Raw genomic sequence first — 23,169 nt, forward strand, 5'->3', positions numbered from 1 at the left:
CCTCTTCTCCCTTTCCCTCTTCTCCTCTCCCTCTTCTCCCTCTCCCTTCTTCTCCTCTCTCCCTCCCTCTTCTCCCTCCCTCTTCTTCTCCCTCTCCCTCTTCTCCCTCTTCTCCCTCTCCTCTTCTTCTCTCCCCTCCTTCTCCCTCTCCCTCTTCTCCTCTCCCTCTTCTCCCTCTCCCTCTTCTCCCTCTCTTCTCCTCTCCCTCTTCTCCCTCTCCCTCTTCTCCCTCTCCCTCTTCTCCTCTCTCTCCTCTTCTCCCTCTCCTCTCCCTCTTCTCCCTCTCTCTTCTCCCTTTTCCCTTCCCTCTTCTCCCTCTCCCTCTCTTCCTCTCCCTCTTCTCCCTCTCCCTCTTCTCCCTTTCTCTTCTCTTCTCCCCTCTCTTCTCCCTCTTCTCCTCTTCTTCTCCTCCCTTCTCCCTCTTCTCCTCTTCCCCTTCTCCCTCTCCCTCTTCTCCCTCTTCCCTCTTCTCCCTCTCCCTCTTCTCCCTCTCCCTCTTCTCCCTTTCCCTCTTCTCCCTCTCCTCTTCTCCTCTCCCTCTTCTCCCTCTCCCTCTCCCTCTCCCTCTCCTCTCCCTTCTTCTCCTCTTCTCCTCTTCTCCCTCTCCCTCTCCTTCTCCCTTTCCTCTTTTCCTTTCCCTCTTCTCCTCTCCCTCTTCTCCCTTCTCCCTCCCCCTCTCTCCTCTCCCTCTCCCCTTCTCCCTTCTCCCTCTCCCTCTCCCTCTTCTCCCTTCTCCCTTCTCCCTCTCCCTCTTCTCCCTCTCCCTCTTCTCCTTTCTCCCTCCTTCTCCCTTCTCCCCCTCTCTTCTCCTCTCCTCTCTCCCTCTCCCTCCTCTCTTCTCCTCTCCCTCTCCCTCTTCCTCTTCTCTTCTCCTCTTCTCCCTTTCCCTCTTCTCACTCTCCCTCTCCCTCTCCCTCTTCTCTCCTCTCCCTCTTCTCCCTCTCTCTCCCTCTTCTCCCTCTTCTCCCTCTTCTCCCTCTCCCTCTTCTCTCCCTTTCCCTCTTCTCCCTCTTCTCCCTTTCCCTCTTCTCCTCTCCCTTCTCCCTCTCCCTCTTCTCCTCTCCCTCTTCTCCCTCTCCTCTCCCTCTTCTCCTCTTCTCCCTCTCCCTCTTCTCCCTTTCCCTCTTCTCCCTCTCCCTCTTCTCCTCTCCCTCTTCTCCTCCCTTCTCCCTCTTCTCCCTCTCCCTCTTCTCCCTCTCCCTCTCTCTCTCCCTCTTCTCCCTCTCCCTCTCCCTCTCCCTCTCCCTCTTCTTCTCTCTTCTCCCTCTCCTCTTCTCCCTCTCCCTCTCCCTCTTCTCCCTCTCCCTCTTCTCCCTCTCTTCTCCTCTTCTCTCCCTCTTCTCCCTCTCCCTCTTCTCACTCTCCCTTCTCCCTCTCACTCTCCCTCTTCTTCTCTCCCTCTTCTCCCTCTCTCCCTCTTCTCCTTCTCCCTCCCCTTCTCTTCTCCTCTCCCTCTTCTCCCTTCTCCCTCTCCCTCTTCTCCCTCTCCCTCTCCCCCTCTTCTCTCTCTCCCTCTTTCCCTCCCTCTTCTCCCTCTCCCTCTTCTCCTCTCCCTCTCCCTCTTCTCTCCTCTTCTCCCTTCTCCCCCTCTCCCTCCCTCTTCTCCCTCTCTCCCTCTCCCTCTCTCCCTCTCCCTCTCCTCTCTCTCTCCTTTCCCTCTTCTCCCTCTTCCTCTTCTCCTCTCCCTCTTCTCCCTCTACCTCTTCTCCCTTTCTTCTCTTCCCTCCTCTCCCTCTTCTCCTCTCCCTCTTCTCCCTCTTCTCCCTCTTCCCTCTCCCTCTCCCTCTTCCTTCTCCCTCTTCTTCTCCTTTCCCTCTCTCCCTCTTCTCCCTCTCCTCTTCTCCTCTTCTCCCTCTCCTCTCCCTCTTCTCCCTCTCCCTCTCTTCTCCCTCTCCCTCTTCTCTCCCTCTCCCTCTTCTCTCTCCCTCTTCTCCCCTCTTCTCTCTCCCTCTTCTCCCTCCCTCTCCCTCTCCTCTTCTCCCTCTCCCTCTTCTCCTTTCCCTCTTCTCCTCTCCCTCTTCTCCTCTCCCTCTCCTTCTCCCTCTCCCTCTCCTCTCCCTCTTCTCCCTCTCCCTCTTCTCCTCTCCCCTCTTCTCCCTCTCCCTCTTCTCCCTCTTCTCCTCTTCTCCCTCTCCCTCTTCTCCTCTCCTCTTCTCCCTCTCCCTCTTCTCACTCTCCCTCTTCTCCCTCTTCTCCCTCTCCTCTTCTCCCTCTCCCTCTCCCTCTTCTCCTCTTCTCTCTCCCTCTTCTCCCTCTTCTCCTCTTCTCCCTCTTCTCTTCTCTTCTCCCTCTCCCCTTCTCACTCCCTCTTCTCCCTCTCCCTCTCACTCTCCTCTTCTCCCTCTCCCCTTCTCCCTCTTCTCCCTCTCCCTCTTCTCCCTCTCTCCTCTCTCTCCTCTTCTCCCTCTTCCCTCTTCTCCCTCTTCTCTTCTTCTCCCTCTTCTCCCTTTCCCTCTTCTCCCTCTCCCCTTCTCCCTCTCCCTCTTCTCCCTCTCCCTCTTCTCCCTCTCCCTCTTCTCCCTCTCCCTCTTCTCCCTCTTCCCTCTTCTCCTCTCTCCCTCTTCTCCCCTCTCCCTCTTCTCCCTCTCCCTCTTCTCCCTCTCCCTCTCCTCTTCTCCCTCTCCCTCTTCTCCCTTCTCCCTCTTCTCCTCTCCCTCTTCTCCCTCTCCCTCTTCTCCCTCTCCCTCCTCTCCCTCTTCCTCTCTCCCTCTTCTCCTCTCCCTCTCCCTCTTCTCCTCTCCCTCTTCTCCTCTTCCCCTTCTCCCTCTCTCTCTCCCTCTTCTCTCTCCTTTCCCTCTTCTCCTCTCCCTCTTCTCCCTCTCCCTCTTCTCCCTTCCCTCTTCTCCCTCTCCTTCTTCTCCTCTCCCTGTTCTCCCTCTCCCTCTTCTCCTCTCCCTCTTCTCTCTCCCTCTCCCCTTCTCCCTCTCCCTCTTCTCCTCTTCCTCTTCATCTTCCCCCTTCCCTCCCTTTCCCTCTTCTCCCTCTCCCTCTTCTCCCTCTCCCTCTTCTCTCCCCTTCTCCCTCTCCCCTCTCTCTTCTCTCTCCCTCTTCTCCCCCTTCTCCCTCTCCCTCTTCTCCCTTTCCCTCTTCTCCCTCTCCCTCTTCTCCCTCTCCCTCTTCTCCTCTACCTCTTCTCCCTTTCCTCTCTCCTCTCCCTCTTCTCCTCTCCGTCTCTCCCTCTCCCTCTTCCCTCTTCTCCCTCTCCCTCTTCTCCCTCTCCCTCTTCTCCCTCTTCTCCCTTTCCCTCTTCTCTCTCTCCTCTTCTCCCTCTCCCTCTTCTCCCTCTCCCTCTTCTCCTCTCCCTCTTCTCCCTCTCCCTCTCCCTCTTCTCCTCTCCTCTTCTCCCTCTCACTCTCCCTCTTCTCCTCTCACTCTCCCTCTTCTCCCTCTCCCTCTTCTCCCTCTTCTCCCTTTCCCTCTTCTCACTCTCCCTCTTCTCCCTCTCCCTCTCCCTCTTCTCCTCTCCCTCTTCTCCCTCTCCCTCTCCCTCTTCTCCCTCTCCCTCTTCTCTCCCTCTTCTCCCTCTCCCTCTTCTCACTCTCCCTCGCCTCCCTTTCCCTATTCTCCCTCTCCCTCTTCTCCTCTCCCTCTCCCTCTTCTCCCTCTCCATCTTCTCCCTCTTCTCCCTCTCCCTCTTCTCCCTCTCCCTCTTCTCCCTCTCCCTCTTCTCACTCTCCCTCTTCTCACTCTCCCTCTTCTCACTCTCCCTCTTCTCACTCTCCCTCTCCCTCTTCTCCCTCTCCCTCTTCTCCCTTTCCCTCTTCTCCCTCTCCCTCTTCTCCCTTTCCCTCTTCTCACTCTCCCTCTTCTCACTCTCCCTCTTCTCCTCTCCCTCTTCTCCCTCTCTCCTCTTCTCCCTTTCCCTCTTCTCACTATCCCTCTTCTCCTCTCCCTCTTCTCACTCTCCCTCTTCTCCCTCTCCTCTCCCTCTTCTCCTCTCACTCTCTCCTCTCCCTCTTCTCCCTTTCCCTCTTCTCACTCTCCCTCTTCTCCTCTCCCTCTCCCTCTTCCTCTCCCTCTTCTCCTCCCTCTTCTCTCTTCTCTCCCTCTCCCTCTTCTCCTCTCCCTCTCCCTCTTCTCCTCTCCCTCTTCTCACTCTCCCTCTTCTCCCTCTCCCTCTTCTCACTCTCCCTCTTCTCCCTCTCCCTCTTCTCCCTTCCCTCTTCTCACTCTTCTCTCCCTCTCTCTTCCTCTTCTCCTCTCCCTCTTCTCCCTCTCCCTCCCTCTTCTCACTCTCCCTCTTCTCCTCTTCTCCTTCTCCCTCTTTCCCTCTTCTCCTCTCTCCCTCTTCTCCCTCTTCTCCCTCTCCCTCTTCTCACTCTCCCTCTTCTCCCTCTCCCTCTTCTCCCTCTCCCTTCTCCCTCTCCCTCTTCTCCCTTTCCCTCTTCTCCCTCTCCTCTTCTCCTCTCCCTCTTCTCCTCTCCCTCTTCTCCCTTCCCTCTTCTCCCTCTCCTCTTCTCCCTCTCCCTCTTCTCCCTTTCCCTCTTCTCCTCTCCCTCTTCTCCCTCTCCCTCTCCCTCTTCTCCCTCTCCCTCTTCTCCCTCTTCTCCCTCTCCTCTTCTCCCTCTCCCTCTTCTCCCTCTCCCTCTCCACTTCTCCTCTCCCTCTTCTCCCTCTCCCCTCTTCTCCCTTTCCCTTTTTCCCTTCCTCTTCTCCTCTCTCTTCTCCCTCTCCTCTTCTCCCTCTCCTCTTCTCCCTCTCCCTCTTCTCCCTCTCCCTCTTCTCCCTCTCCCTCTCCCTCTCCCTCTCTCTTCTCTTCTCCTCTTCTCCCTCTCCCTCTTCTCCCTCTTCTCCTCTTCTCCCTCTCCTCTTCTCCCTTTCTTCTCCCTCTCCCTCTTCTCCCTCTCCCTCTTCTCCATCTTCTCCCCCTCTTCTCCTCTCCCTCTTCTCCCTTCCCTCTTCCCTCTTCCTCTTCTCCCTCTCCCTCTTCTCCCTTTCCTCTTCTTCTCCCTCTTCTCCCTCTCTCCCTTCTCACTCTCCCTCTTCTCCCTCTCCTCTTCTCCCTCTCCCTCTTCCTCTTCTCCTCTCCCTCTTCTCCCTTTCCTTCTTCTCACTCTCCCTCTTCTCCCTCTCCCTCTCCCTCTTCCTCTTCTCACTCTCCCTCTTCTCCTCTCCCTCTCCCTCTTCTCACTCTCCCTCTTCTCCCTCTCACTCTCCTCTTCTTCTCACTCTCCTCTTCTCCCTCTCCCTCTTCTCCCTCTTCTCCCTTTCCCTCTTCTCACTCTCCCTCGCCTCCCTTTCCCTATTCTCCCTCTCCCTCTTCTCCTCTCCCTCTTCTCCCTCTCCCTCTTCTCCCTCTCCCTCTTCTCCCTCTCCATCTTCTCCCTCTTCTCCCTCTCCCTCTTCTCCCTCTCCCTCTTCTCCCTTTCCCTCTTCTCACTCTCCCTCTTCTCACTCTCCCTCTTCTCACTCTCCCTCTTCTCCCTCTCCCTCTTCTCCCTCTCCCTCTTCTCCCTTTCCCTCTTCTCACTCTCCCTCTTCTCCCTTTCCCTCTTCTCACTCTCCCTCTTCTCACTCTCCCTCTTCTCCCTCTCCCTCTCCCTCTTCCTCTTCTCCCTCTCCCTCTTCTCCCTTTCCCTCTTCTCACTATCCCTCTTCTCCCTCTCCCTCTTCTCACTCTCCCTCTTCTCCCTCTCACTCTCCCTCTTCTCCCTCTCACTCTCCCTCTTCTCCCTCTCCCTCTTCTCCCTTTCCCTCTTCTCACTCTCCCTCTCCCTCTTCTCACTCTCCCTCTTCTCACTCCCTCTTCTCACACTCCCTCTTCTCCCTCTCCCTCTTCCTCTTCTCCCTCTCCCTCTTCTCCCTTTCCTTCTTCTCACTCTCCCTCTTCTCACTCTCCCTCTTCTCACTCTCCCTCTTCTCACTCTCCCTCTTCTCACTCTCCCTCTTCTCACTCTCCCTCTTCTCCCTCTCCCTCTTCTCCCTTTCCCTCTTCTCACTCTCCCTCTTCTCCCTCTCCCTCTTCCTCTTCTTACTCTCCCTCTTCTCCCTCTCCCTCTCCCTCTTCTCACTCTCCCTCTTCTCCCTCTCACTCTCCCTCTTCTCCCTCTCACTCTCCCTCTTCTCCCTCTCCCTCTTCTCCCTCTTCTCCCTTTCCCTCTTCTCACTCTCCCTCTTCTCCCTCTCCCTCTTCTCCCTCTCCCTCTTCTCCCTTTCCCTCTTCTCACTCTCCCTCTTCTCACTCTCCCTCTTCTCACTCTCCCTCTTCTCCCTTTCCCTCTTCTCCCTCTCCCTCTTCTCCCTCTCCCTCTTCTCCCTTTCCCTCTTCTCCCTCTCCCTCTTCTCCCTCTCCCTCTCCCTCTTCTCCCTCTCCCTCTTCTCCTCTTCTCCCTCTCCCTCTTCTCCTCTCCCTCTCCATCTTCTCCCTCTCCCTCTTCTCCCTCTCCCTCTCCCACTTCTCCCTCTCCCTCTTCTCCCTCTCCCTCTTCTCCCTCTCCATCTTCTCCCTTTCCCTTTTTTCCCTTTCCCTCTTCTCCCTCTCCCTCTTCTCCCTCTCCCTCTTCTCCCTTTCCCCCTTCTCCCTCTCCCTCTCCCTCTTCTCCCTCTCTCTCTTCTCCCTCTCCCTCTTCTCCCCCTTCTCCCTCTTCTCCCTCTTCTCCCTCTCCCTCTTCTCCCTTTCCCTCTTCTCCCTCTCCCTCTTCTCCCTCTCCCTCTTCTCCATCTTCTCCCTTTCCCTCTTCTCACTCTCCCTCTTCTCCCTCTCCCTCTCCCTCTTCCTCTTCTCCCTCTCCCTCTTCTCCCTTTCCCTCTTCTCACTCTCCCTCTTCTCCCTCTCCCTCTCCCTCTTCTCACTCTCCCTCTTCTCCCTCTCACTCTTCTCCCTCTCCCTCTTCCTCTTCTCCCTCTCCCTCTTCTCCCTTTCCTTCTTCTCACTCTCCCTCTTCTCACTCTCCCTCTTCTCCCTCTCCCTCTTCTCCCTCTCCCTCTTCTCCCTTTCCCTCTTCTCACTCTCCCTCTTCTCCCTCTCCCTCTCCCTCTTCCTCTTCTCACTCTCCCTCTTCTCCCTCTCCCTCTCCCTCTTCTCACTCTCCCTCTTCTCCCTCTCACTCTCCCTCTTCTCCCTCTCACTCTCCCTCTTCTCCCTCTCCCTCTTCTCCCTCTTCTCCCTTTCCCTCTTCTCACTCTCCCTCTTCTCCCTCTCCCTCTTCTCCCTCTCCCTCTTCTCCCTTTCCCTCTTCTCACTCTCCCTCTTCTCACTCTCCCTCTTCTCCCTCTCCCTCTTCTCCCTCTCCCTCTTCTCCCTTTCCCTCTTCTCCCTCTTCTCCCTCTCCCTCTTCTCCTCTCCCTCTTCTCCTCTCCCTCTTCTCCCTTTCCCTCTTCTCCCTCTCCCTCTTCTCCCTCTCCCTCTTCTCCCTTTCCCTCTTCTCCCTCTCCCTCTTCTCCCTCTCCCTCTTCTCCCTTTCCTCTTCTCACTCTCCCTCTTCTCCTCTCCCTCTTCTCCCTCTCCCTCTTCTCCCTCTCCCTCTTCTCCCTTCCCTCTTCTCCCTCTTCTCCCTCTCCCTCTTCTCACTCTCCTCTTCTCACTCTCCCTCTTCTCCCTTTCCCTCTTCTCCCTCTCCCTCTTCTCCTCTCCCTCTTCTCCCTTTCCCTCTTCTCCCTCTCCCTCTTCTCCCTCTCCCTATTCTCCCTCTCCCTCTTCTCCCTCCCTCTTCTCCTCTTCTCCTCTCCCTCTTCTCCTCTCCCTCTTCTCCCTCTCCATCTTCTCCCTCTCCCTCTTCTCCCTCTCCCTCTCCCACTTCTCCCTCTCCCTCTCCCTCTTCTCCTCTCCCTCTTCTCCCTCTCCTCTTCTCCCTCTCCCTCTCCCTCTTCTCCCTCTCCCTCCCTCTTCTCCCTCTTCTCCCTTTCCCTCTTCTCCTCTCCCTCTTCTCCCTCTCCTCTCCTCTTCTCCTCTCCCTCTTCTCCCTCTCCCTCTCCCTCTCCCTCTTCCTCTTCTCCCTCTCCCTCTTCTCCCTCTCCCTCTTCTCCCTCTCCATCGCCTCCTTTCCCTCTTCTCCCTCTCCCTCTTCTCCTCTCCCTCTTCTCCCTCTCCCTCTTCTCCCTCTCCCTCTTCTCCCTCTCCCTCTTCTCCCTCTCCATCTTCTCCCTCTTCTCCCTCTCCCTCTCCCTCTTCTCCCTCTCCCTCTTCTCCCTCTCCCTCTTCTCCCTTTCCCTCTTCTCACTCTCCCTCTTCTCACTCTCCCTCTTCTCCCTCTCCCTCTCCCTCTTCTCACTCTCCCTCTTCTCCCTCTCCCTCTCCCTCTTCCTCTTCTCCCTCTCCATCTTCTCCCTTTCCCCCTTCTCCCTTTCCCTCTTCTCCCTCTCCCTCTCCCTCTCCCTCTCCCTCTTCTCACTCTCCCTCTTCTCCCTCTCCCTCTCCCTCTTCTCCCTTTCCCTCTTCTCACTCTCCCTCTTCTCACTCTCCCTCTTCTCCCTCTCCCTCTTCTCCCTCTTCTCCCTTTCCCTCTTCTCCCTCTCCATCTTCTCCCTCTCCCTCTTCTCCCTCTCCCTCTTCTCCCTCTCCCTCTTCTCCCTCTCCCTCTTCTCCTCTCCCTCTTCTCCTCTCCCTCTTCTCCCTCTTCTCCCTCTCCCTCTTCTCCCTCTCCCTCTCCCACTTCTCCCTCTCCCTCTTCTCCCTCTCCCTCTTCTCCCTCTCCCTCCTCTCCCTCTCCATCTTCTCCCTCTCCATCTTCTCCATTTCCCTTTTCTCCCTTTCCCTCTTCTCCCTCTCCCTCTTCTCCGTCTCCCTCTTCTCCCTCTCCCTCTTCTCCCTCTCCTTCCTTCAAAGACCTTATTTTAACCGTAGAACATGACGATCGTACAGAGGCCATATGTTTCAGTCCACCAGACATACACAGAATCAAACAGTGATAACATCACAAATAAGTACCATGTACAATATATCAGCCTTTATGTCGGCCTTCACATAGGCCTTCACATAGGCCTTCACATAGGCCTTCACATAGGCCTTCACATAGGCCTTCACATAGGTCTTCACATAGGCCTTCACATAGGCCTTCACATAGGCCTTCACATAGGCCTTCACATAGGTCTTCACATAGGCCTTCACATAGGCCTTCACATAGGCCTTCACATAGGCCTTCACATAGGTCTTCACATAGGCCTTCACATAGGCCTTCACATAGGCCTTCACATAGGCCTTCACATAGGCCTTCACATAGGCCTTCACATAGGCCTTCACATAGGCTTTCACATAGGTCTTCACATCTGTATCCGACAATATGGATTGTAAACAAGATAAATCAGTCGATTAAAGGACAATATTCTAATCTATTGTATTAAATCATCAGCAAAATAATCGGGTGTGTGCAAGGTGTGAGCTAGCAAGAGGTTGAAAGTGAAAATGTATGGAACATTTACAAAATATCTCCAGATTTACTGCAAAGCAGTGTTCTTTTTCAACATTATTTTCTGCGCCAGGGGTGTTATAAAATTGTTATTTTCAGATAAAATTTGAATTTTATTTTGTTGTCAACAACTAGTGAATAGTCATCAAATGTGGAAAAAATGGACAGTTTATAGAACATGTATGGATGTGGACCCAGAACTACCCAGTAAAACATATTTTACCATATTCTGTTAAATGTACAGCTTTTAGAAATACCTTTGTATTTCATGATATCTGACCTCTTTTGTGTACATTATATTTTTAATTTTGTGTGGACTACATTACAGGTTTGTGACGTGATAGATTCTCCAGAGCAGAGCCTACCTTCTGCAGTAGCTGGGAACCAGAGTACTTGGCTGAGATGGACTTGATCTCTCCTCCGAACGCTGAGGCCCACAACTTCACCCTGTACGGAGAACACAGACAGGAGAGCACACTGGTCAGGAATGGACGCACACACACGCGCGCACGTGCACACACAGCTACAGTGTATTTAAGCTACTGTGAATCAGCTTGCACTTCATGGTCTTTGGTGTTTACAGGCCAGGTCTCTTTGTGCAGGCACTGCAGTTTCTTTATAAACATACACTTTGCGACAAATGTATTTGTGAAATGCTCAACACAACAAGATAAATGTTAATTGATCAATACTGACTTGTCTGAAGGTACTAGAAATAATAAAACCACAGAATATTTGTTATCAATCCAATATGATCTAATTCACAGAGGGGCAGTGGGTAGTCTGGTGGGTAAGAGCGTTGGGCCAGTAACCGAATGGTCAAATCCCTGAGCCAACTAGGTGACAAATCTGTCAATGTACCCTTGAGCGAGGCACCTAACCCTAATTGCTCCTTTAAGTTGCTCTGGATAAAAGCTTCTACTAAATGTAGACAGAGGAAAGCACCAGGTGAGAACACATCTGAGGAGAACAGTATGATCTGGTCTTCCGTGATCATTTCATGGGTTTGGTTAGAAAGGCTTATTGAACACTTGGCGGCATCGAGCATAAGATATGTCGTCTAGTTTTTGTAAGAATTTAAAAAAGCAGGTGGTATCACGAACAAAAACTGTATTTTTAGGTTCTAAAAAACGTTTACATTCATTAATAGCTTGTCACTGTATAATACAATTGAATTTATTACATATTGACATACTGTAAACTAAAAAATACTAATATATATTTTGAGTGCAGAGTGCGACTTCCACTGGAGTCGCATATCATCTGAATCCCTATCTGGACCAGACCGACCCCCGCGAAGTGCCTCAGTCAGTAGCCCACCTTAAGCCTACCAAATAAACTTTGTTGCTGAGGTTGGAAATACACAGCTATGAAATATATTCACCCATTATTACACATAATAACAATACAATTTGATCAACTAAAAATAAAAAAGTATTTTATAGGTTGCTATTTGTATTGTGAAAGTGACCGTTATTGACAGCTTTGTGACAGTTTGACATTGATTTTAGTAGGATACTCACACGGAGAGAGGGATGCTGCCTTGGTGCGACCCGACCACACCGACAACCCTCGTGCCAAGACATATCCACACTAGGAGCAGACACACACTCCACACACGAGAACACATCGAGTTCAGATCCCCCGGCATCTTCACACTCCTCCCTCAGTGCCCACTAGGAGTTGGGGCTTTCAGCTACGTCTCTGTGTGCGTTTCTGTGCGCTGCGTCTCCCGGAGAGCCAAGTAGCAAAAATCTTTAACCCAAATTACTGGTCCAATCAATGTTTTAATAAATCATGGTAAATGTTTTAATTCAGTGTGTCCATTCTCTCCGATGTGACAAGGCGGACACGGCGCGACAGTGTTTTTGTCGGAGTCGGTCTTTTCTGGGTTTGCTGCTGTGTGATGTCCTGAGCGCAGCGATTTCTCTCCTGCCGACTGAACAGGCAGTAACGGCTCTGCTGCGCGAGTCGACTCCCGCTGTAAGCAAAGTCTGTTAAACCGCCTCGGTGACCTACTGCAACCGAGAGCTGCCCTTCCGCAGCCAAAGAGTGGAATGAGGAGTAGAGAGAAGTAATAAAAGATTACGGAGAGGGAAGAGACTGAAGGAGACCATGAAATGATGCGGGAGGAGCACGCCTATTGAATGATGTGCCGAGGCTCTTCTCTTCGAGGATACTGAGGAGGATGCTGTTTCTTCGAGGATACTGAGGGGAATGTTGTTATTGCTGTGGTTGCCGAATGACAACATATACTATATATACAAAAGCATGTGGACACCCCTTCAAATGAGTGGATTCCGCTATTTCAGCCACACCCGTTGCTGACAGGTGTATAAAATCGAGCACACAGCCATTCAATCTCCATAGACAAACATTGGCAGCAGAATGGCCAGACTGAAGAGCTCAGTGACTTTCAACCTGGCACTGTCATAGGATGCCACCTTTCCAACAAGTAATTTTGTCAAATGTCTACCCTGCTATGGCTGCACATTCAACTGTAACTGCTGTTATTGTGAAGTGGAAACTTATAGGAGCAACAACGGCTCAGCCACAAAATGGTAAGCCACACAAGCTCACAGAACAGGACCACAGAATGCTGAAGTGCTTTGCGTGTAAAAATCGTCTGTCCTCGGTTGCAACACTCACTACCAAGTGTTGCCTCTGGAGCTGTCGGCAACACAAGAGCTGTCGGGAACATCATGAAATGGGTTTCCATGGCCGAGCCATAAGATCACCACAATAGCAAGCGTCGGGTAGAGTGGTGTAAAGCTCGCTGCCATTTGTATTTATTATGGATCCCCATTTGCTGCTTCCAAGGCAGCAGCTACTTATTCTGGGGTTCGGCTAAAAATTAAGGCAGTTATACAATTTTAAAAACATTACAATACACCATTGGACTCTAGACCAGTGGAAATGTGTTCTCTGGAGTGATGAATCACGCATCACCATCTGGCAGTCTGTTGGACGAATCTGGGTTTGGCGGATGCCAGGAGAACGCTAGAGTACCTGCCCGAATGCATTGTGCCAACTGTACAATTTGGTGGAGGAGGAACGAATGGGCTGAGGCTGTTTTTCATGGTTCGGACAAGGCAGTGAAGGGAAATCTTAACACTACAGCATAGAGTGACATTCTAGACGATCCTGTGCTTCCAACTTTGTGGCAACAGTTTGGGGAAAGCCATTTCCTATTTTAGGATGACAATGCCCCCATGCATTGTCGGCAGGGTAACATAGTGGTTAGAGTGGTTAGAGTGTTGAACTAGTAACCAGAAGGTTGCGAGTTCAAACCCCCGAGCTGACAAGGTACAAATCTGTCGTTCTGCCGCTGAACAGGCAGTTAACCCGCTGTTCCCAGGCCGTCATTGAAAATAAGAATTTGTTCTTAACTGACTTGCCTGGTTAAATAAAGGTAAAATTAAAAATAAAAAAAATGCACAAAGCGAGGTCCAAAAAGAAATGGTTTGTCGAGATTGGTGTGGAAGAACTTAACTGGTCTGCACAGAGCCCTGACCTCAACCCCATCAAACACCTTAGGGATGAATTGAAATGCCGACTGTGAGCCAGGCCTAATTTCCCAAGATCAGTGCCCGACCTCACTAATGCTCTTGTGGCTGAATGGCAGCAAGTCCCCGCAGCAATGTTCCAACATATAGTGGAAAGCCTTCCCAGAAGAGTGGAGGTTGTTGTAGCAGCAATGCGGGGACCAATTCCATATTAATGCCCATGATTTTGGAATGAGATGTTAGATGAGCAGGTGTCCACATACTTTTTGTCATGTAGTGCACCTCTCTCTCCTCTCACTCTCTCTCGCTCCCCCCCCCTCTCTCTCTCTCTTTCTCTCTCTCTCTCTCTCTCTGAGTGTTCTCGATTATACAGGGCTATAATAGCTCCTCTTCAGCTTTCATGTCAGATCAAGTCAGCTCTGTGGGCCAGGTTCACTGAGGCAGGAACTAGTACAAAAGTGCTGAAGAAAGCCAGGAGGGAGAGAGAGAGAAAGAGAGAGAAAGCAAGAGAGCGAGAGAGAGAGAAAGAGAGAGAGATGGCAGAGGGGCATGGATAGACACACAGCTTTCCTGACAAGTGAGAGAGTCTGTCGGGTTCTTTCCGGTCTAGAAACTGGACGATTAAATGCACGTTGCTGGAAATATGTCAATTTGGAAGCGCAGATTTTTGTCAAATACAGGCTACTGTAGTCTCTCTCATGCTGGACACGAGTGAAAGGGAGAGGGCACAGCGCGTGCGAACCGAATCCGCTGACAGATCAAGTTTCACACACAGCCAGAGGAAACATCCCCACATGGTTCTCAAATCCAGAGGCTGAATTTGGTGCCTGGCAGCCATCACATCTGAAACCTGAAGGACTGGGCTCACTCAGCGTACTGCAGTTTCACGGTGCCCTGCAATATCTGAGAAAGACTTTTTAAAGCTAACTTCCTGCAATTCTACACTTACTGCCATCGGGCTTGAGAGAAGATTTTGCAGTTTCATAGCTAATCTCATGCTATTCTTGACATTATGCCATGAGGCTGAGAGAAAATGTTGAGATCCATAGAGTTCCAGTGGACTTTCTCCGAGGCCTATTTAAGCTCTGTTGATTATGCAGTAAACATATAGAGTCTATACTCTGAGTGTCCTCTCATCACCAACCTCTTGCCATGTAGCCTACTGCACAGTTACAGTCAATGTGGTCTCAGAGCATTTTGTATTATTCTGTATGTAAATCCAATACAATCAATTTAGTCTGATATGTTATGTTTCATATGTGTTCATTTGTGGATGTTCATCATCCATTGCGCATGATATGTTACAAATTATAATTAGTATGATATGTTACAAATTACAATTCGTATGAAATGTTACAAATTACAATTCGTATGATATGTTACGAATTACAATAGCATACAATATGTTACAAATTACAATAACATACAATATGTTACAAATTACAATAACATACAATATGTTACAAATTACAATAACATACAATATGTTACAAATTACAATAACATACAATATGTTACAAATTACAATAACATACAATATGTTACAAATTACAATAACATACAATATGTTACAAATTACAATAACACACAATATGTTACAAATTACAATAACACACAATATGTTACAAATTACAATAACACACAATATGTTACAAATTACAATAACATACAATATGTTACAAATTACAATAACATACAACTTCAGCCGCCGACTGAGATGGCCGCCTCGCTTCGCGTTCCTAGGAAACTATGCAGTTTTTTGTTTTTTTACGTGTTATTTCTTACATTAGTACCCCAGGTCATCTTAGGTTTCATTACATACAGTCGAGAAGAACTACTGAATATAAGATCAGCGTCAACTCACCATCAGTACGACCAAGAATATGTTTTCCGCGACGCGGATCCTGTGTTCTGCCTTACAAACAGGACAACGGAATGGATCGCATGCAGCGACCCAAGGAAACGACTCCGAAAAAGAGGGAAACGCGGCGGTGTTCTGGTCAGACTCCGGAAAAGGGCACATCGCGCACCACTTCCCAGTATTCTTCTTGCCAATGTCCAGTCTCTCGACAACAAGGTTGATGAAATCCGAGCAAGGGTGGCATTCCAGAGGGACATCAGAGACTGCAACGTTCTCTGCTTTACGGAGACATGGCTTACTGGGAAAACGCTATCCAGGGCGGTGCAGCCAACGGGTTTCTCCACGCATCGCGCCGACAGAAACAAACATCTCTCTGGTAAGAAGAGTGGAGGGGGCGTATGCCTCATGACTAACGGGACATGGTGTGATGAAGAAAACATACAGGAACTCAAATCCTTCTGTTCACCTGATTTAGAATTCCTCACAATCAAATGTAGACCGCATTATCTTCCAAGAGAATTCTCTTCGATTATAATCACAGCCGTATATATCCCCCCAAGCAGACACATCGATGGCTCTGAACGAACTTTATTTAACTCTTTGCAAACTGGAAAACATTTATCCGGAGGCTGCATTCATTGTAGCTGGGGATTTTAACAAAGCCAATCTGAAAACAAGACTCCCTAAATTTTATCAGCATATCGATTGCGCAACCAGGGGTGGTAAAACCTTGGATCATTGTTACTCTAACTTCCGCGACGCATATAAGGCCCTGCCCCGCCCCCTTTCGGAAAAGCTGACCACGACTCCATTTTGCTGATCCCTGCCTACAGACAGAAATTAAAACAAGAGGCTCCCACGCTGAGGTCTGTCCAACGCTGGTCAGAACAAGCTGACTCTACACTCCAAGACTGCTTCCATCACGTGGACTGGGACATGTTTCGTATTGCGTCAGATGGGAATATTGACGAATACGCTGATTCGGTGTGCGAGTTCATTAGAACGTGCGTCGAAGATGTCGTTCCCATAGCAACGATAAAAACATTCCCTAACCAGAAACCGTGGATTGATGGCAGCATTCGCGTGAAACTGAAAGCGCGAACCACTGCTTTTAATCAGGGCAAGGTGTCTGGCAACATGACTGAATACAAACAGTGCAGCTATTCCCTCCGTAAGGCTATCAAACAAGCTAAGCGTCAGTACAGAGACAAAGTGGAATCTCAATTCAATGGCTCAGACACAAGAGGCATGTGGCAGGGTCTACAGTCAATCACGGACTACAAGATGAAATCCAGCCCAGTCACGGACCAGGATGTCTTGCTCCCAGGCAGACTAAATAACTTTTTGCCCGCTTTGAGGACAATACAGTGCCACTGACACGGCCTGCAACGGAAACATGCAGTCTCTCCTTCACTGCAGCCGAGGTGAGTAAGACATTTAAACGTGTTAACCCTCGCAAGGCTGCAGGCCCAGACGGCATCCCCAGCCGCGCCCTCCGAGCATGCGCAGACCAGCTGGCCGGTGTGTTTACGGACATATTCAATCAATCCCTATACCAGTCTGCTGTTCCCACATGCTTCAAGAGGGCCACCATTGTTCCTGTTCCCAAGAAAGCTAAGGTAACTGAGCTAAACGACTACCGCCCCGTAGCACTCACTTCCGTCATCATGAAGTGCTTTGAGAGACTAGTCAAGGACCATATCACCTCCACCCTACCTGACACCCTAGACCCACTCCAATTTGCTTACCGCCCAAATAGGTCCACAGACGATGCAATCTCAACCACACTGCACACTGCCCTAACCCACCTGGACAAGAGGAATACCTATGTGAGAATGCTGTTCATCGACTACAGCTCGGCATTCAACACCATAGTACCCTCCAAGCTCGTCATCAAGCTCGAGACCCTGGGTCTCGACCCCGCCCTGTGCAACTGGGTACTGGACTTCCTGACGGGCCGCCCCCAGGTGGTGAGGGTAGGCAACAACATCTCCTCCCCGCTGATCCTCAACACGGGGGCCCCACAAGGGTGCGTTCTGAGCCCTCTCCTGTACTCCCTGTTCACCCACGACTGCGTGGCCACGCACGCCTCCAACTCAATCATCAAGTTTGCGGACGACACAACAGTGGTAGGCTTGATTACCAACAACGACGAGACGGCCTACAGGGAGGAGGTGAGGGCCCTTGGAGTGTGGTGTCAGGAAAATAACCTCACACTCAACGTCAACAAAACTAAGGAGATGATTGTGGACTTCAGGAAACAGCAGAGGGAACACCCCCTATCCACATCGATGGAACAGTAGTGGAGAGGGTAGCTAGTTTTAAGTTCCTCGGCATACACATCACAGACAAACTGAATTGGTCCACTCACACTGACAGCGTCGTGAAGAAGCGCAGCAGCGCCTATTCAACCTCAGGAGGCTGAAAAATTCGGCTTGTCACCAAAAGCACTCACAAACTTCTACAGATGCACAATCGAGAGCATCCTGGCGGGCTGTATCACCGCCTGGTACGGCAACTGCTCTGCCCTCAACCGTAAGGCTCTCCAGAGGGTAGTGAGGACTGCACAACGCATCACCGGGGGCAAACTACCTGCCCTCCAGGACACCTACACCACCCGTTGTTACAGGAAGGCCATAAAGATCATCAAGGACATCAACCACCCGAACCACTGCCTGTTCACCCCGCTATCATCCAGAAGGCGGGGTCAGTACAGGTGCATCAAAGCTGGGACCGAGAGACTGAAAAACAGCTTCTATCTCAAGGCCATCAGACTGTTAAATAGCCACCACTAACATTGAGTGGCTGCTGCCAACACACTGTCATTGACACTGACCCAACTCCAGCCATTTTAATAATGGGAATTGATGGAAATGATGTAAATATATATATATATATATATATCACTAGCCACTTTAAACAATGCTACCTTATATAATGTTACTTACCCTACATTATTCATCTCATATGCATATGTATATACTGTACTCTACAACATCGACTGCATCCTTATGTAACACATGTATCACTAGCCACTTTAACTATGCCACTTTGTTTACTTTGTCTACACACTCATCTCATATGTATATACTGTACTCGATACCATCTACTGTATGCTGCTCTGTACCATCACTCATTCATATATCCTTATGTACATGTTCCTTATCCCCTTACACTGTGTATAATACAGTAGTTTTTTTTGGAATTGTTAGTTAGATTACTTGTTGGTTATCACTGCATTGTCGGAACTAGAAGCACAAGCATTTCGCTACACTCGCATTAACATCTGCTAACCATGTGTATGTGACAAATAAAATTTGATTTGATTTGATTTGAATATGTTACAAATTACAATAACATACAATATGTTACAAATTACAATAACATACAATATGTTACAAATTACAATAACATACAATATGTTACAAATTACAATAACACACAATATGTTACAAATTACAATAACACACAATATGTTACAAATTACAATAACACACAATATGTTACAAATTACAATAACATACAATATGTTATAAATTACAATAACATACAATATGTTACAAATTACAATAACCTACAATATGTTACAAATTACAATAACCTACAATATGTTACAAATTTGCAAAAAGTATGATATGTTACTAACATGCTAATTAGTTGCATAGCAGCAAAACATTTGTAAGTAGTTGCAAAGTTGCTAATTAGCTAAAATACTGAAGATGTCCAGGATGAAATTTGAACACGCAACCTTTGGGTTGCTAAACGTTCGCCTTATACACCTACCCATACACCTCGACCAACCACCCTATTTTCATTTTTGCCTTAAGTGACGTTCTATCTCATGTAACCATATCAATCTCATAATATCATACTACAATGAACAAAAATATAAACGCAACATGCAACAATTTCAAAGATTTTACTGAGTTACAGTAAGGAAATCAGTCAATTTGAATGAATTCATTAGGCACTAATCAATGGATTTCACGTCTGTTGGTCACAGATACCTTAATAAACAGTAGGGGCATGGATCTGAAAACTAGTCAGTATCTGGTGTGACCAACATTTGCATCATGCAGCACAACACATATCCTTCACATAGAGTTGATCAGGCTGTTGATTGTGGCCTGTGGAATGTTGTCAAAACTTCAATGGCTGTGCGAAGTTGCTGTAAATGCCTGTCCATACCATAACTGTCATGTTTTGTCTTATATTGTCTTGTCATTATGCTTTCCCTTCTGTTCGTTTCCCCCTGCTGGTCTTATTAGGTTCGTTCCCTTTTTCTATCCCTCTCTCTCTCCCTCCCTCCCTCTCCTCTCTCTATCGTTCCGTTCCTGCTCCCAGCTGTTCCTCATTCTCCTACTCACTCATTTAGTCTTTCCACACCTGTTCCCTATCTTGTCCTCTGATTAGAGTCCCTATTTCTCCCCTTGTTTTCCGTTTCTGTCCTGTCGGATCCTTGTATATTGTTCGCCGTGCTGTGTCTTTGTCTCGCCCTGTCGTGTCTTGTTTCCCTCAGATGCTGCGTGTGAGCAGGTGTCTGAGTCTGCTACGGTCGGTGCCTTCCCGAGGCAACCTACAGTTTATGGTCGAGTCTCCAGTCTGTCCTCGTCACTACGAGTGGAATTAGTTTTTTATGTTTTGTTTTCTGCTCCGATTTGTCTAGGAGTATTGCCTATTTCCTTTACTGGAATAAAGACTCTGTTTTCGCCAAGTCGCTTTTGGGTCCTCATTCACCTGCATAACAGAAGGATCCGACCAAAGAATGGACCCAGCGACTACAGATGCTCGTAACACTGCCGTCGAGATCCAAGGAGCCATGCTCGGCAGACACGAGCAGGAATTGTCTGCTGCTCGTCATGCCGTGGAGAACCTGGCCGCTCAGGTTTCCGACCTCTCTGGACAGTTCCAGAGTCTTCGTCTCGTGCCACCTGTTACTTCCTGGTCTGCCGAGCCTCCGGAACCTAGGGTTAATAACCCACCTTGTTACTCCGGGCAGCCCACGGAGTGCCGCTCCTTTCTCACCCAGTGTGATATTGTGTTCTCTCTCCAACCCAACACATACTCTAGAGAGAGAGCTCGGGTTGCTTACGTCATATCACTCCTTACTGGCCGGGCTCGAGAGTGGGGCACAGCTATCTGGGAGGCAAGGGCTGATTGTTCTAACAATTACCAGAACTTTAAAGAGGAGATGATTCGGGTTTTTGATCGTTCAGTTTTTGGTAGGGAGGCTTCTAGGGCCCTGGCTTCCCTATGTCAAGGTGATCGATCCATAACGGATTACTCTATAGAGTTTCGCACTCTTGCTGCCTCTAGTGACTGGAACGAGCCGGCGCTGCTCGCTCGTTTTCTGGAGGGACTCCACGCAGAGGTTAAAGATGAGAATCTCTCCCGGGAGGTTCCTTCCAGTGTGGACTCTTTGATTGCTCTCGCCATCCGCATAGAACGACGGGTAGATCTTCGTCACCAAGCTCGTGGAAGAGAGCTCGCGTTAACGGTGTTTCCCCGCTCCGCATCGCAACCATCTCCCTCCTCTGGCTCAGAGACTGAGCCCATGCAGCTGGGAGGTATTCGCATCTCGACTAAGGAGAGGGAACGGAGGATCACCAACCGCCTGTGCCTCTATTGCGGACTTGCTGGACATTTTGTCAATTCATGTCCAGTAAAAGCCAGAGCTCATCAGTAAGCGGAGGGCTACTGGTGAGCGCTACTACTCAGGTCTCTCCATCAAGATCCTGTACTACTATGTCGGTCCATCTACGCTGGACCGGTTCGGGTGCTACATGCAGTGCCTTGATAGACTCTGGGGCTGAGGGTTGTTTTATGGACGAAGTATGGGCTCGGAAACATGACATTCCTTTCAGACAGTTAGAGAAGCCTACGCCCATGTTCGCCTTAGATGGTAGTCATCTCCCCAGTATCAGATATGAGACACTACCTTTAACCCTCACAGTATCTGGTAACCACAGTGAGACTATTTCCTTTTTGATTTTTCGTTCACCTTTTACACCTGTTGTTTTGGGTCATCCCTGGCTAGTATGTCATAATCCTTCTATTAATTGGTCTAGTAATTCTATCCTATCCTGGAACGTTTCTTGTCATGTGAAGTGTTTAATGTCCGCTATCCCTCCCGTTTCTTCTGTCCCCACTTCTCAGGAGGAACCTGGCGAATTGACAGGAGTGCCGGAGGAATATCATGATCTGCGCACGGTCTTCAGTCGGTCCAGAGCCAACTCCCTTCCTCCTCACCGGTCGTATGATTGTAGTATTGATCTCCTTCCGGGGACCACTCCTCCTCGGGGTAGACTATACTCTCTGTCGGCTCCCGAACGTGAGGCTCTCGAGGATTATTTGTCTGTGTCTCTTGACGCCGGCACCGTAGTGCCTTCTTCCTCCCCTGCCGGGGCGGGGTTTTTTTTTGTTAAGAAGAAGGACGGTACTCTGCGCCCCTGCGTGGATTATCGAGGGCTGAATGACATAACGGTTAAGAATCGTTATCCGCTTCCCCTTATGTCATCAGCCTTCGAGATTCTGCAGGGAGCCAGGTTCTTTACTAAGTTGGACCTTCGTAACGCTTACCATCTCGTGCGCATCAGAGAGGGGGACGAGTGGAAAACGGCATTTAACACTCCGTTAGGGCATTTTGAGTACCGGGTTCTGCCGTTTGGTCTCGCCAATGCGCCAGCTGTTTTTCAGGCATTAGTTAATGATGTTCTGAGAGACATGCTGAACATCTTTGTTTTTGTCTACCTTGACGATATCCTGATTTTTTCACCGTCACTCGAGATTCATGTTCAGCACGTTCGACGTGTACTCCAGCGCCTTTTAGAGAATTGTCTCTACGTGAAGGCTGAGAAGTGCTCTTTTCATGTCTCCTCCGTCACTTTTCTCGGTTCTGTTATTTCCGCTGAAGGCATTCAGATGGATCCCGCTAAGGTCCAAGCTGTCAGTGAGTGGCCCGTTCCAAGGTCACGTGTCGAGTTGCAGCGCTTTCTAGGTTTCGCTAATTTCTATCGCCGTTTCATTCGTAATTTCGGACAAGTTGCTGCCCCTCTCACAGCTCTTACTTCTGTCAAGACGTGTTTTAAGTGGTCCGGTTCCGCCCAGAGAGCTTTTGATCTTCTCAAAGAACGTTTTACGTCCGCTCCTATCCTCGTTACTCCTGACGTCACTAAACAATTCATTGTCGAGGTTGACGCTTATTTTCCTCATCGCCTGTCGCCATCGGAACGCAACTATGATGTGGGTAACCGCGAACTGCTCGCCATCCGCTTAGCCCTAGGCGAATGGCGACAGTGGTTGGAGGGGGCGACCGTTCCTTTTGTCGTTTGGACAGACCATAAGAACCTTGAGTACATCCGTTCTGCCAAACGACTTAATGCACGTCAAGCTCGTTGGGCGTTGTTTTTCGCTCGTTTCGAGTTTGTGATTTCTTACCGTCCGGGTAGTAAGAACACCAAGCCTGATGCCTTATCCCGTCTCTTTAGTTCTTCTGTGGCTTCTACTGATCCCGAGGGGATTCTTCCTTATGGGCGTGTTGTCGGGTTGACAGTCTGGGGAATTGAAAGACAGGTTAAGCAAGCACTCACGCACACTGCGTCGCCGCGCGCTTGTCCTAGTAACCTTCTTTTCGTTCCTGTTTCTACTCGTCTGGCTGTTCTTCAGTGGGCTCACTCTGCCAAGTTAGCTGGTCATCCCGGCGTTCGAGGTACTCTTGCTTCTATTCGCCAGCGCTTTTGGTGGCCTACTCAGGAGCGTGACACGCGCCGTTTCGTGGCTGCTTGTTCGGACTGCGCGCAGACTAAGTCAGGTAACTCTCCTCCTGCCGGTCGTCTCAGACCGCTTCCCATTCCTTCTCGACCATGGTCTCACATCGCCTTAGACTTCATTACCGGTCTGCCTTTGTCTGCGGGGAAGACTGTGATTCTTACGGTTGTCGATAGGTTCTCTAAGGCGGCACATTTCATTCCCCTCGCTAAGCTTCCTTCCGCTAAGGAGACGGCACAAATCATCATCGAGAATGTGTTCAGAATTCATGGCCTCCCGTTAGACGCCGTTTCAGACAGAGGTCCGCAATTCACGTCACAGTTTTGGAGGGAGTTCTGTCGTTTGATTGGTGCGTCCGTCAGTCTCTCTTCCGGGTTTCATCCCCAGTCTAACGGTCAAGCAGAAAGGGCCAATCAGACGATTGGTCACATACTATGCAGCCTTTCTTTTAGAAACCCTGCGTCTTGGGCAGAACAGCTCCCCTGGGCAGAATACGCTCACAACTCGCTTCCTTCGTCTGCTACCGGGTTATCTCCGTTTCAGAGTAGTCTGGGTTACCAGCCTCCTCTGTTCTCATCCCAGCTTGCCGAGTCCAGCGTTCCCTCCGCTCAAGCGTTTGTCCAACGTTGTGAGCGCACCTGGAGGAGGGTGAGGTCTGCACTTTGCCGTTACAGGGCACAGACTGTGAGAG

At 50.0% G+C, this 23,169-nt stretch overlaps 1 protein-coding gene across 1 annotated transcript in view; it reads right to left on the reverse strand.

Annotated features, from left to right (window-relative positions):
• The window catches only part of cacna2d3a (calcium channel, voltage-dependent, alpha 2/delta subunit 3a), a 442,979-nt gene extending 431,275 nt beyond the window's left edge, over positions 1 to 11,704 (reverse strand). The window contains exons 1-2 of the mRNA XM_046364965.1: positions 10,868 to 11,704; positions 9,710 to 9,791 (exon numbers count right to left, since the gene is read on the reverse strand). Of these exons, the coding sequence (XP_046220921.1) occupies positions 9,710 to 9,791; positions 10,868 to 10,995 (210 nt within the window). The 5' untranslated portion in view covers positions 10,996 to 11,704. The remainder of the gene's footprint in view (positions 1 to 9,709; positions 9,792 to 10,867) is intronic.
• Between the last annotated feature and the right edge of the window lie 11,465 nt (positions 11,705 to 23,169).

Source organism: Oncorhynchus gorbuscha, linkage group LG10 (genome assembly GCF_021184085.1).
Source record: "Oncorhynchus gorbuscha isolate QuinsamMale2020 ecotype Even-year linkage group LG10, OgorEven_v1.0, whole genome shotgun sequence".
Taxonomy (NCBI): Eukaryota; Metazoa; Chordata; class Actinopteri; order Salmoniformes; family Salmonidae; genus Oncorhynchus; species Oncorhynchus gorbuscha.